This window comes from Athene noctua, chromosome 1 (assembly GCF_965140245.1).
Source record: "Athene noctua chromosome 1, bAthNoc1.hap1.1, whole genome shotgun sequence".
NCBI classification, from domain to species: domain Eukaryota; kingdom Metazoa; phylum Chordata; class Aves; order Strigiformes; family Strigidae; genus Athene; species Athene noctua.
Window position 1 is genome coordinate 88,300,267 of NC_134037.1, and position 15,223 is coordinate 88,315,489.

General features: G+C 38.3%; 1 protein-coding gene across 1 annotated transcript in view; it reads right to left on the reverse strand.

Moving 5' to 3' along the window:
• Window positions 1-487: 487 nt before the first annotated feature.
• PLD5 (phospholipase D family member 5) overlaps window positions 488-15,223 on the reverse strand; it is a 186,730-nt gene continuing 171,994 nt past the window's right edge. The window contains exons 7-10 of the mRNA XM_074925510.1: window positions 11,700-11,839; window positions 9,329-9,494; window positions 3,016-3,130; window positions 488-925 (exon numbers count right to left, since the gene is read on the reverse strand). Coding sequence (XP_074781611.1) covers window positions 690-925; window positions 3,016-3,130; window positions 9,329-9,494; window positions 11,700-11,839 — 657 coding nt within the window. The 3' untranslated portion in view covers window positions 488-689. The remainder of the gene's footprint in view (window positions 926-3,015; window positions 3,131-9,328; window positions 9,495-11,699; window positions 11,840-15,223) is intronic.

Below are 15,223 nucleotides of genomic sequence, written 5' to 3' on the forward strand. Positions count from 1 at the left end.
CTTTTATAAAAAATCCATTTATCTGAGAGGCTTTAGGAATTATGACAAACTTGATGAGGCCACCTGAATCCCTCAAAACTTTCTTGTACTTTTAGGAGATGAATGAACTACCAGTCATGTAACTCTAAGGTATTTTAAGGCTAGTTAGAAGACATGAAAGAGTAATAACTGAAACTAAATGTTCAAAAATGGGAAGTATTTGCATGACTGGGTATTTATTTAAAGGGAATGATTTATATGGGTGAAAGTTTGCTTATTCCTTTATGTTTGCTAATACAGTAAACCTACCATCTACTTGTATGTCAATAATAACTGATCTTAGAATGCCATTTCATTTGAATCTTGGTTTTGCCTCAAGCTTCATTTGAGCCAGGATAGCAATTAGGAAAAGTCCTAAAACTAAAACAGAAAAATTGACACATGCTGTTAAATTCAAACACAGAACATTAAAATTAACATGGAAGCAGAAATGACATTCAGTGTCAGAAGTAACAAATTTGAAAGTCTTAAATAATTCAATATAGAGAATATAGTTCAGACATTTTATATAAGTGTGCTTTTTCCTAAAAACACCCCCCCAATCCAAACTTTTTTTTGCTTTTTCTTTAAGTCTTTTGTCTGTAAATATGAAAGAGGGCTACACCCCAACGTAATTCTTCATTGCCATACTAAACAGTGAAACAGTCTTTCTAATTCACATTGCTCATGGCAGTCTTATTTGATGTTGCTTTATTAAGTTTGTGATTAAAGCAGTTTGGGATTTTTGTTGGTTGTAAACTTTTGGCATAATGTGAATACCAGTCTCTTTCAAAAACAGCCTTGAGTTGCTTAATGATGCTTGTGCTGTTCCCCACGTCTGCTTGGTTGATAACAAGGCCAGCTCCAGCATTCTGCGTAAAAGCATTTCCTACCCAATCAAAATTACCTACAAGTAAAGGCAGGAATATACAATGAGTTTCTAACATTTAAAAAAAAAAAAAAAGCATCTCCCTAAAGGCAATCAAGCATGACACAGTATCATTTTCCCCAGTACCTGCCTGGGCAGAGATGGAAATAAGTTTTCTATACAAGCAGGAAAGAAAAAAATTCCTTACATACCAGTGTGTAGTGCAGAACTTTTCTGGAAGTTTAACATCTCTAACCCTTCATAAGTGAAAACAGGTTATTCTATTTATTCAAAGTGACTTGCTCTTCCTTTTGCATACACTGTATTATTACTCCATTTACTTTCCTCATTGGCCTTTTCAGTGACAAGAATGAAAATAATTTCCGCCATATAAACAATTAAAAGTAGATGGGATGGAGAGTGGTTGCTCCATAATGCTGAGCCAAACCAACAGACCTTTTACAGGTTACCCACTGATAGACACTATTTCAGGAAAGAAAAACAGGTTTTACTGTTTTATGCCCGTTATTACCACCTTTGCTGAGGTAATGAAGGAGCATTGTAAATCCTGGGGATTGCAAGGCAAAGAGGATAACTGAATTAATGGAAAACAGGTAAACCAAGTGTTTCAGTCATTTCTTTTTATTTCGCTAGAACTATAACTATTTAAGTTGTACATTTATAACACGTGCAGTATTTTGGAGAAAAAATGCTGTTACTAGAGGTCATTATTTTAAAACAGTATCTGAACATACAAAACCCATGAAAATATATGAGAAATTTATACCCTTTCTTTCACTGTCACTTCAGGTACTTCAGCAGGAAATGTTTTCTAAAGTTGTCGAGGTTGGTAAATTGAAGCCTCATCGTAAGAAACATTTCTTCTCATGCTTTCAAGTAAAAGATGTATCAGGTATAATAACATGCATCTGAATTACTTCCACACAGCTTTGATTATCTCTTTCTTTTTATATAAATATATGAGGATGTAAGGAGAATTCAAAAGAAAAAAACCAACTCAGCTAAGAATCCATGCTGTGTAGACAAGTTATAAATTACTGAAATCTGATCTGGCTAGTGGAAGGAATTTAAAATGGAGTAAAAAAAATTATTTTGGGGGGGTGTGTGTCAAAAATTTGGGAGATGAGAGAGGAATATGCTGCACTATTTGAAGTGAAAAATAAGATCTGGACAGCTTGAAAGGTGTGTGTGTGTGTTTAGAGCCCATCAAGATGAGCTTTTCTGAGTAGCTCTTCATTGTATCTCTGCAGTATTTGGGATTCTCCATTCTTCATGCATGCACAGGCACATGCTTCTGGGTTGCAGCCTTTGCCCTCGCTCACCACTTCTGCGATCGCTGGCTTTAAGCCCTTCACAGTAAGTCAGGGTGAGGAAGTAGCAACTGAAGCACCAAGCTGCAGCATATTAGAATGCATGTTTTCTCCCTTGACTTCATAAAATCCCATGACTTGCTTTTTAATTCAGGGGCAGTTTTCTGATTCTGCAGCTCTCACACAGCTCAAGCAGTCAGTTGTTTTTTCTTCTTTTTCTAAAGGGAGTTTTCAGCCTGCATTCAATGAGCATTTGACTGATGATGAACTTCTGCTAGGTGTCATACAGCGACTTTACTTAAACACACCTTTAACCCCAAATACCAATTAGATATGTACCCAGTGTTAGGAGGGTGTCTGAAATGTCATTACAGTAAATGGGAAAACACTTCAGAAGGTGAGGATGAAAGGCATTTGTACAGTGTTTACCAGGATTGACCATAGCTTTAGTAATAACATGGCAAATGAAGAACAGTCCATCTTCACTGAATTGCAGAAACAAGAGAGTATGTTAATAATCCAATTTGTTCCTGCTTCATAAAGTGTGTTGTATTTGTGTCTTCAGTCTGCTTTTAAATACTGAAAGCAGAATGTTGCTTTTGAGAAACTGATTCATAGGGAAAAAGAGAGTTTTTAAATGAGAAGAGGCTCAAACCTCAGCCTTCATCCAAGTTTCCAAAGAAAGGAACTATTATTCTAATTTAACTAGCATATCAGCTGTAGATTCCTCATTTACAAATGGGTGTTATTTCAAGATTTTGGCTACAAACTAGAATTTCTTGCGATATGGTTACTTACCAATGTATGCAGCTCCATCGGTCACCATGTATTTGTTACGATTTAATCTGGGAAGAGAAGTGTTCTTCTGTTCTTTAAGAAAGCATGCACTCTCCTCCTCAAGGTCAAAGAATTTCTGCCATAAAATAGAATGGAGTGCAGGTTAATAAGAACTGTTCTATAATGGACAGAAAAGATATGGTCTGTTCTCTACTCTTTATTGAAAAGGAGTCAGTGCTACAGAACAGCTTAAGCCGACCATTAATTTAATAAAACACTGCACGTTGTATTTCTTACTAAATTGTCATGGTTTGTGATGCTCACTATGCCTTGGCTTTCTGACCTATACAAAGTATACGGCTACCACATACTAAAAGCAATACAGTGCCAGGTAGTAAAGGCTATGAAATGACCAATAAAATCCCGTCTTTGTGTTCTGCATGGTAAGAGCCAGGAACTTTTCTTTAGCTCATTTCCTCACTCATCAAGGGACACCAGGGTTTGAAGTCTGCTTCAGGACCTGGACTGGCAGGCACACCAACAGCTGAATTAATACCTTTACATTTCATGTTGCATAGTTTCTAACAGGAAACTTGATGATTTCAGAAACTTCAAAAACTCTCAGGATTAAATCTGATATGGAGAGATCAAATTTACCAGACAACAAGAGGAAAATGCATTTATTTAACCTTAAAGAGTGAAGTCTGAGTCAGATTTTTGGGGTTTTCTCAATCTTGGACCTATGTGCACCCCTTGTCTGGATCAGTGCCAGACAAAAATGAGACTTCCAGTACAAATCTAAGTATTGTTTGATTCACCAAGGAAATTAATAGCTAGACACAGATTCCAAAACCAGAAGTAGAGAATAACATGATGAAGGAAAAATTAAATATTTACTGCATGACTGGGAAACTTTGAGGTAATGGTGTAGATCTTCAGAACAAATTTAATTCACAATATATTACTGATGAAGGTAACTGACTATAATTTGCACCCACTTAAGACATTATAAAATAGGATTAAAACACACACACACACACACCCCCCAACTCCTTCAACATGCTCCGGGGTCTGTTTTCCATAATGCAAAATTCATCTCTTGAACCAGTGCTTTTTTTGATATAAACCTTGAACAAATCCTTTTAGGTTATGGAGATGCCTTTCAGAATAATCTTACTGTTTGGAAAACCCATCTGTAAAGTACTGAAGTGTAGTGATGTTGGTGGTAGACTACATCATCAGTTTCATTAAATTAAATAAAGGTCTATGCACAGCACACAGGCAGTTAGTTTTATAAAGCATTCTTTACCCAGCTGATGATGTAGGTGGGTTTCAAGCTGGTTTGCAGTAAACTGCTCGACTATTGCAAAATGTGGTGTTACTGATTACCAGGAATGGCAGCTTTAGGTTTTATACCACTGGTTGCTTCAGAACTGTACTTCTAAATATTAATGCAAAATTTATTTATATAATAATATTTATAAATATTAATTTAAAAATTTCTCATCTTTATCATCAGTCATGATCATTACAGTTTGGTTTGTCTTGAAGAACTCTCCTCTAAGCAATGAAGAGGCTTATCTGTAATGAGTATTAACAAACCTAATTAAAAGGGTTTAGTTGAAGACAAAAGGTAGGTAGAGTCGTCCAGATGCTGCTGTTTATCTAAGGCCTTATGCTGTGAACTCTGTCGGAATCTCTCTCTTCCTCACTGGAAAATATACTGGGGTAGATTTTATGTTGTCCGAGGTTGTACCAAAACTGTTTGGAAGAACTCTGTTTAAAATACCAAGGCTGGTTCAGGCTCCTGCTGATTCCAGCACTGAGGAAACTCTCTGATCTTGGACTGACAAATCGCTCATCCTCAAAACGATGAAAGTTTATTAGGGGTGAAGCAGGTTTCTAGTGCATTAGAAATAAAATTTGAACAGTTTGTGTTTTTTCAGTCTCCAAATACTGGATGGTAGTGCTGTGTGCAGTTTTATGATCAGCAACTATCACGGAGCTGTTTCCTCAAACAGTCTCTGAATTTCCTATGTCACCACATGATTACTTACCTGTACATGGCATTGTTATCTTCCACAGCTTAACTTTTTGTAATGAGTTCAAATACTAGCAAAATTCCAAAGACAGTTTTTTGAACTTAAAAACAAGCACAACAACCCAAACTGAGTGATTGCTTTACAAAGAGCATCAAAAAGGTTATTCTATGTACAACTGCAGTATCTAGCCTTTAAATGAGATTTATGTTGTATATTCACATCTAACTAAGCTGTATGGAGAACTCATACCTTTAATTATGGATTTTTAACATCACTAACAATTATATCATTATACTTAAAAAAAAAATCTTAGCAGCTGTAAAGAAAAGTTTACTAGATATTAGGGGTGAGTTTTTGGTCAAGACTGCAACTGTGTGCCTGAGGAACTGCTCTACATACATGCACCCACCACAGAAAGGATGTACGTAGCAAGCCAGAGATGGATCTGAAGCTTTCTGAAAGGGTCTTGAAATTTTGGATAAAGCCAGAAGAAAATGGTCATGTTTTTCCTGGTGCAACAAAACAGGAGCAGAGATAGTTTGCAGCCACAGGGTGCCCATCACGGGTACTTGCAGCAACTCTTCACAGGGATGTGGAAAATACCATGTGACTAATACTAACATTGGAGGGAATAGTCTGAGTCGGGCAACTGGGAAAAGTATTTAATGCTAGGAAACAAAACGTAACAAGCTGTCTTCTTCCCAGTGTTACGAGATTTAGTAAAAACCTTGATGTAAAAATAGTCAAGCACAATAATCATGTAAGCTTAGAGTTGTCAAACTGAGACAGATTCAGCAGATGTGCTGAATTGAAAAATCATACGTTAGTGTTCTGTTTGTATAACTTAAAGAGAAAATTTCAGAGTCAGGCAGAAAAATATAGAAGGCTTGAAAATGTAATGTGTTCTCCAGCAACAGCAGAGAAGCCATTAACTCCTTGACAAGACAGATACCACTAGGAAAACACATCTGCCCTCACAAAGAGAGTAAACAAATGTAGCTTAGATGAGCAAGTGAACCAGCACTGACATTAAGTAGCACAACCTAACATTCTCCAACACACGCCTTCCACAGAAGTACTCTGTTAATAAAACACCACATTCTGCTAACATTTCATTAATCTTTTCCATGCTTATTTTAGGAGCTTAGAACTTTAAAATTAAATTAGCGCTTAGGAGCAAAGGTTTCACAGTTAATCCATAACACTTTGTTTCCTCGTAGGGCATTTCTGACTTTCTGAGAACTAGTGAAAGGTTCAGTTGTTCCTTCCTCTTAGCAGGATACACCTGCACAACTCAAAAATAGATTCATGTGGAGGCTCAAGAACAACTTGTGCTGTAGATAAGCATCTGTTCTATGCCACTCCTTCCCGGTTTCCAGTTGTCTAAAGACAATTTGTCCTAGTTCACGCTTTCTGTGGGCCCTTCAAAACCATGCACCTTTCTCTGTTCAGCACTTTACCTGACAGAGCTGGCCCATTTTTACTGCTCTTTTGAGAGTCAGACTGAGCATTCTTGTGCATAAGATGTACTTAGAGGGTCAAGCACACACAGTTTAAGGAGTACTGGAATTAAGGTCTCAAGAAGCACAATGGTGAGGTCTTCATCTTGAGTTTACCCTTTATGATTATTCAAGCTTTAATTTCATGACCACAAGTGGTTCAGTGCATAGCACAGGGTTCCTGGAATAAGGAGCGGTTTGGTATGCAGTTTACTCCTTGACATATGTGCTTACAGCATTTATTTAGTCCTCAAACAAAGTTTTTTCCTTGTGCCTTCTTCTCAGTGATCATTTTTTCAGAGTACTTGTATTGAGTTTGCCTCTCAAAGGAGTTTCAGTTGAATCCAATAGTTATTAATGCTTACGTGAACTGGACTCTGAGTGAGATGCTGAGGAATGCGTAATGAGGGACTAAGCATTTTCTAACTGCACTAATGATGTTAATTGCCCAGTATTATCAAGGTTTTGTGGCAGAAGAGAAAGAAAACCTGCTTCTAGATAGAGCACACTGTTACAATTCAGTGTTTGCAACTAGGAAATTGTGTCTTGCAGTTCCTGCCTCCCTGACCTCAACTGAAAAATTACACGCACAGCGCTTGGTGGCTGGTTTTGATCAGGACACTGCTAGGCATAACAGATTTTCAGTCCCTGTTGCTAACTATATACTTGTAGTCAGGCAATACCAAAACTTCCATTAGCCTGGTCAGAGACCAGAGGAAATCAGGAAGAGAGTCCCATCTAACAGAGAAATTATATCTGTGCAGCCTCCTCCAAGATGATGGTGTAACTCGGGCTGCTGCCATTGGCAAAACAGTGTTCCCTGTAGCTGCAGCAAGCTGTTGGCGTTCGCTGGAAACTTCCTACTCAAACTGGTCTTTCCACAGGCATAAAAATAAAGGAAAACAATCACAACAAGACATATCACAGGGATCAAGAGCTAAACGAAAGAAAAAAGTTACTGAATATGCTTTGTAGTACTCAGGTATATTATCCTCAGGAGAACAGAAGAAGGAGGGCAGGGGTGCCAGTTCTGTCAGAACAATATTGAGGCACTGGGACAACTTAGGAATTTTAAGTATAATTTCAGTCAGAACTTGTAACTTAACATTCTCCTAAAATTTCAGTGTTCTTGTGTATAAACAAATACATGACAGTATTTTATGTACAGAGTTTTGTTTGACTTTGTTTTCTCATACTCAAAGCAGAACCAAAATAGAAAACATAATGTTCCAATAATTCAAAAGGTTCAAGTTTAGTTTTTACTTTGTTAGCCTATTCTTTCTCCCCCCCTCCCCAATTTTGTTTCCCTTTGATCCTGGCTAGAACAGATGAATACAAAAGAAATGCAGTTTTAAAAAAAACAGTGCTCATCTGACATATTCTGTGAAGTAAAGGAGTGTTGTGATGGACCCTGTGGCACAGTTTCAACCAGAATCAAATAGATACCAGTAAACTCTGAGCCTTGGGTGGTTACTTGTACCAAGCTTATTTAAGGCAGTGACACACCCAGCGTGTGGAACACGTGATGCACAGCACACAGGTACTGCAGTGTGTTGAACCTTTACGACAAAATCTGCGGCAGTCTCATTTTTTTACTGGAGGTTGTATTTGTATTTTCTAACTCCAGATATTCTAGCTAGACTATCCACCTAGAATAGATGTCTAGAAAGAATTTTTTTCCTTTTAGCATTTTGTTCTTGACAAGATAAATTCTGTACTAAAGATTTTACCTGCTGTAAATAGATGGAAACATATATAAGTATGTAGAGTATTAGATGCTGATTAAATAAAAAATAACTTAAAAAACATAAATAGAATTTTAATAATAAATATGGAACAACCTAGAAGTTACTCAAAATTGAGTGTCAGACATGTATGGGGTTTTTGTCTTAAAAACAGACTTTACACTGCTTTGTACCTAGGAAACTTGTAATAACAGTGTATGTTATAAAAAAAATTTCCTTGTTTCTAGATATGTATAAATACCACCTAGTGTGTATAACACAAACAGTACTTTTTTTCCCTAATTGTTATTGATTTTAAAAAGACAAAATGATTTAGTGGATTATCAATTTAAGAAGTGAAAATAATTCAGCAGATTATTTAAAACAGAAATCTGCCACAAAATCCCCAAAAGAAATCCAATCCAAGATGAATTGATCCAAGATGGCTGATTTCCAGGTGCCTCAATTTCATAAAAATGAACTGTATCAAGCTGAAAGTAGTACTTCACCATGTACTCTGTTCTCTAATACATATGGTATTTATCACTTTCCTATACTGCATGTCTAATGTGTTCACATGATAATTGTTCTAGTCTTCACAATTCTGAATTCATAACCTGAATGTAATGTAAAATCTTCATTATTTTTTCTTGTACTGTGTACTTGATTAAAGGAAAAGCAGATGCTTAGGCAGCTGAACAGTAAGGTTATATGAATCCAGACTGAAACACATTTTTGTGCTGTCAGATTTACTCTTATCAGCCACTATAAACAAGACATATGACTACGGTTCTGTTAGCTTTGCTGTGAAAGACCAGATGCAGTGTTTTACACAGCCTGTCCGCCACACAGACTGCCTTTTGGCATCATTCTATTTTTCTGTCTTTATTTCTATGTCTGTTACTACTAGGCATATATTCAGTTCATTATACTACATTTCCTGGGTTATTTAATGAAATGTAAAGATACTAACAGAAAACACTTCTCAGTTGTGAAGTTTTCTTGAGTTTTTTTGGGGGGGAGGTGAGTGGGAAATACCAGATTTCAAAGCAATATGGGTTATACTTACAACTTTCAAACTACAGCTTGGAACTTCAGTGCAAATAGCTTTCAGAGATGAAACAAAGTTAAAAGTAAGGGGATCTGTGTCTCTTGAGAAACTTATGAGAAGTCGTACTTTAATACTTCGTAAAACTAATGCTTCTCTTATCTTCCCATCTAAATATGGCCAGTACCTGTGGGGAAAGAATACAATATATTCAGAAAATTTTAAAAATGTTGGATTTTTATGCAGCCAAGTCTAGACATCACAGAGAAAACTAAACACATGTGAATTTCATTTTCTGTCTGTTGGAGGAATGCTGTTCAATTTAGAGCTTAAGGATATGCTGTAGGTGGGAACTGTGCTAGTCAAATGGTTGGACTAGATGATCTCCAGGGTCCTTTCCAACCTAGATGATTCTGTGATTCTCATTTATAGGGATCCTCACCGAACAGATCTGCCAGCATCCTCTTCTGTGTCATTCTGCCCTGCACCAAAACTGTCACTGTGGGAACAGTGAGGTTGTGAATAGTTGACCACATCTTCCATCTGTGAATGTGCACAGAGAAATGTCAAAACACTCGCACAGATTACAGGTACCTTGGCCACCCGTAGCTGGGAATGTTACTCCTGTGTCACTGACTGCGGTGCGAGCAGCGGAGCTCTTGCTGTGCCAGAGAACCAGCAGAATGAGCTACAGCTAGAGGGTGCTGCTTACCCAGCACAGAAAAAGGGAATAAGGAGGATTTTTTTGTTGGTTACACCAGTAAGGGAACAGGAACCCTGGATCCCTCCCTGACTGACATCCTTTTTTTTTTTTTTTTTTTGTTTACTAGGACCATACAGGCTGGGGACTGGAATGCCTACTGTAATCTCTTGCTGGGGAAAAGGAGACCTGCTGCTATGCACGTTGCCTGCATTGTTCCTCAGCAGATGAAGATGGGTCATTTAAGGAGGATGCTACCTTTTTTCCTGGTGAGGATTGCAGAAGTTCTGCTATGAATAGGGTGGTGGCTTCCAGGGTGCTATTCTCACAATCGCTAGTTAGCTTTGTGTTCCTGACCTTTGGTGGGAGTAGGTCAGGACAGGGAGAATTAGACAAAGAAAATGCATGTTTTCTTTATTCCAGCAGCATCAAGGCATTCAGCCTAATGAAAACTGAGCTCTACAATGCCAGAAAATAACTTATGAGAGAGAACTAGGAGCTGACAAAGTAGAGAAGCTGTGGGAATGCCTCAAACACAAAGCCATGCTGTAAGAAAAATGTTGAAGAATTCACACAGGTGGCTTTCCTGGATCTCCCTAATGCAGTACATTTCTGAATTCTTCAGAACAAAGTGAGGAGGAGTACAGGAAATAACATCAACTGCAATGCTGTAACCGTTTTACATACTAAGACCCAGTCTTAGGCGAAGCGCAAGGGATGCATGTGTGAAACTCAGGTTCCTGCAGCAGTACCCCTGATTCTTTCATTGTGCAAGAGTCTGTACTTAAGGAGTTTGTTGAAAAAACCCTCTTACAGAGTTGAAACAGCTTATGCTTGATATCAGTCAAATGATATTATGTTTTTAAAAATTTGAACAAAACATCTTCAACTGTGCAAAACTGGAAAAAAGCACATAACCATGTGTTTAGTTTGGCTTAACTGTTGTTCAGAAAAAGTGCTTGGATGGAATGGTGAGGTTTGCTAGATGCTCAATTCATTGTGTTATTGAGAGTAGGAAGGACCACTGGATACTTGCCTTCTGAGTTGGATGGTTTTATTACCATCCAGGGTCAAAGTGCTTTTTAATGATCCATACAAACAGGGTGTCGAAAAATTACTTAGATTTGTTTGCTTTTAGCAACTCTGAGGTAACCAAAATGTGATATAATTCAAATGTAATCTGTGCTGAATTTGGAATGTTCATGTACATGTATAGTTCAATAAAATAATGACATCTCCCATGTTGTATACAAGAACTTACAACATGTTATTTCTCTCAACACACACACACACACACTCTCTCTCATGTTGAATATCTGCATGATACTCATAAAATGCCAGAATCTGTGGTATCAAGGTAGTGAATATAATAGTGTAAGAAATAGGACTGATGTATAAGGAGGTTCTTGTATTCCTGGGTCCCAGTCACTTGCAGATGGTCAGACTAGACAATTTCTGATCTCCTTCGATAGGCAGATCCCAGGCTTAGGACCCAGAACTGGAAATGTCTTCTTAGGTCCCAATTCTGCTCCCATTTAAGTCAATGGCAGAACTCTCACTGATTTCAATAAGAGCAGAATTGGGCCCCAAGAAATTGGTCCACAGTAGTAATTAATCTCCTGTGGGTTCATTTTCTACAGCAGACCTCACTGGCATTATGATAACCTGCCAGTCCTGGACATGGACACTCACCGTTTAGCATTGGTGTCAATGACGATCGGCAAGTAATCCATGACAGCTATGTATACAAACTGTTTCGCATCATCGATAACACTGTATATAGCTTCAATATCCAGGACTCTGTCCTTTGGGCAGAAGAGTTTAGGTGAATTCTGTGAAAGGAAAAGTTCAAATATGGCATTTAAAATACATGATTTATTTTCTCTTCCCTCATTCTTCTTGAGATGGCAAGAAGTATCCTTTATTTTAGTAGAGAGTATTAACTGATACCTTCCACTGTCCTGCTAGAATACTCAAAGGTACAAAGGAGAGCTATTTGCTTAATTTCCCCTTGAAAGCCTCACCATTTAGAGGTAACTGTGGGTAAAATGCAGAAGACATAAACTTCAAAACATCCGCTGTCATCAAAGAAGCTCTAGTTGAGGTTCCATTTCAGAGAATTTTGTTCCAAAGAGTCCCAGGACTGGTTACTATTAGATGGAGATATACCTGTGTTCTTGCCACATGAGCTTAATCCATCAATGGTAAGCAGGTACTAATCTGTTTGAAGTCCCACACAAAGTCACCATTTGCTCAGTCACTGTTGCATGGAGATGCTGCAGTTTTGCAAGAAACTTGTGTTTAAAACCTAGCTTCAGGTATACATTAACTGTTTACCTGGTACTGAGCTGGTAAGTGGTAAGCCCAGATTTCAGCTTTTCTGCTTTGTACCTAGGGCTGTCGAATGTGTGAGGAAGGTGAAGCCAGCAGGAACCACCTATCTGTGGCAGAGAGTCCCAGGACTTTCTGCTCTTCTGCCTGAGCAGGAAGCGAGAAGTGGAACCACCTGACAAGTTGCTCACAGGCAATGACACGGCTCCTAGGGGTAGAAGTTGCTGAAGGCATTTTATCAAGTTAGAGCAGGTGCCACTTGTCCTTTTCTTAACACTTGGCCCTGCCAGACCCTGATGGCCTTCCTGCTCCTGTATCACCTTCTCACCTTTGTTATCTGATTGGGTTGCAGCTGACATCTAGATCAGTATGTTTTCTTTGGAGACAGATCCTAGGAGTTTGATTAGTCTTTTCTTTCTATACAATGCCTCTCACAGGGGTTTCTTAATCATTGACTGGTGTTCTTAAGGATTTACTACAACTGAGTTCAGAAACTACTAGAAAAGTAAACGTAGCAAGATTTCAAGACCAATATTCCAGATCCGTTCCTGAACGCTAAAAACAACCAAAACCTCTTATATTTTATCAGCCAGTCTGGAAGACGATTTTGTTGCCAAGCAACACTCGGCCATGATTCCTGAATATAAGAAAAAAAAATATCACTGACTGTGTGTTATGTTTGTTGTTATATACAGCACATTCAAACTGAAATACATTTTTAAAGAATGAGTTTTGATTCAAGAAAAAGTGTAAAGTGATTTTGTTAAATATAATTTACATCTATTGTCTGAAACTTTTAGGAGGTTATTGCACTGAGATTTAATTCTTACACTCTTACTGTTATCTTGAGCAGAAGTTTTAAGTTACAGAACAGCTAAAGAAAGGAATTCTTTGCATTGACTTTTTCAGATGTGTTCAATATAAAGACTAGAAAGTGAAAAACATTTAGAAGATAATTAGAAGAAAAACTTCTGTTAAAGCTTTTACAGTAACAATTGTGTTTGGGCATTCTACTCCTTACCCTGTGGCACGGCTGACTCCCCCTGTGGTCACAGAATACTGTAGTACTTTTCTCCATATTAGTTGTATAGTACTTGCTGTTCTGATCAAATACCCACATGATACCTCGCTTCACCTACCAGAAATAGGCCTTATTCTCACTGGGCAAGAGTACCTTGCCATGCCCCTGCTCGGGGGGGGGGGAGTGCCATCCCAGACCCAAAGGTCTCCCACAGAAGACGATGCTCCCAAAGGAAGGTCCAATGCAGGGCTGGGGAGGGAGTGGTGCTGGGCAAGGGCAGCACCACCACTCCTGCCCACGGGTAGGGCAGCGATGGCAGTAAGAGAACTACCTGGCTTGCAGAGACTTTCTTCTTATTAGTCCAGGAACAGACAGCAATGTTAACACTGTCTCTACCAAACCAGTCCAGTGCAACTCCAGGCCTGTCTTTCAGAGGGACATGCTTGCAAACATTAAGAATCTGCTAGTAGGTGAAAAATTTATTGAAGACCCTGTTTTCAGAAAGGAAAAACCAGCCCAACTGGCTGTGGCTACAAATTAAGGTAGCTCTTGGAGTGGGACTCCACTGGTCTGAGCTTCTGAGTACCAATGACTCCTTCCTTTTCTTTTGTGAAGTGGAATTTCAAAAGAGGCTTTTGTTGCCCACACAAAAGGAAAATTCAAATCACAGGGAGGAAGTGAACGTTCTGCAAACTGCAGAAGAGCAGTTTTTATACAGCCTCTCTACCGGTCTTTGTCTAGGATCCCAGATTCCTTAAAGTTGGCCTTACACAGCTTTCCTTCGTGTGCCCCTCCGGGACTGGCTCTCAGCAGAATTTCTCCTTTTCTTACAGATTGTTTAGAAGGGCTCCTTAGCTAACTGTCCAAAACTCAGTCTCTAATTTAAGCTAGTTCTTAAAACTCTACAGAATCAATGAAAACGTATGCCTCTTCAGATGGCTATTAATTCCAGCTGTCTTAGGCACTTCCAGATTTTTAGTCCAAAATAGCTCTTTGTGTCTCCACTGATTGTAGGAGTGTGAAAAATCCTGGACACCTGAATGCTGCCTGGCTCCCAGCAGGTGAAGGTAAACCCTGCCCTGTATAACCACTCATCCGCCCGTGCTGGTGGCTGTACAACTTAATAGTGTGCTACACGCCTTGTGCTGTTTTAGATATAGCTAGCTATAAAGCAAAAGGGTTTTGCCTCTTGTTGTATACAAGAATTGTAAATAACTCTTAGCAACTTCATTATATTCCTGATTTTGAAGGGATCGTTTTTACTCATATAATTACCTCCAAAATGAAAGATACTCCACATCTTTCATCATCTCTATGACTCTATGTACTTTTTTCCAGTTTTGCTACACACTGCTGAGATGGAAGTCCACTCCATTTTTTCCCATAAAAAATACACACAGAGAGTGCTTCCATAGGGACTGCTGCTTGAATTTTGTAAGTTTTAAAATGTCATTTAAGAATAAAGTTAAAGTAGAAAATGTTCTATAGAAGTATGAATGCTTTCAATGGAACAGGGTGAAGAGGATTAATCTTTATAAATGACACTGATAAAAATGAAAGCTCTGATATCAAGCTTATTCTGTATGATTTTGGATGTCGGATCAACAGTGCATTTACTCCCAAGTCATTCACCTTCTATCTACTAGTGTAAAGAAATAACCAAGTTTGAAGGGCCTCCCTGTAATTTTTTGAATGCAAGAGGAAAAGCTGTGAACATTACAGAGAAAGGGAAAAAGAATAATACTGAAATGAAATCCTGCATCATCTTCAGTCCTGGCAAATTGTATGTATGAACAATGTCAAAGAAGTCAGAATAATAATAAAAAAAAAAAGTATTGTGCTTTGTCTGTTCTGCATCACAGGG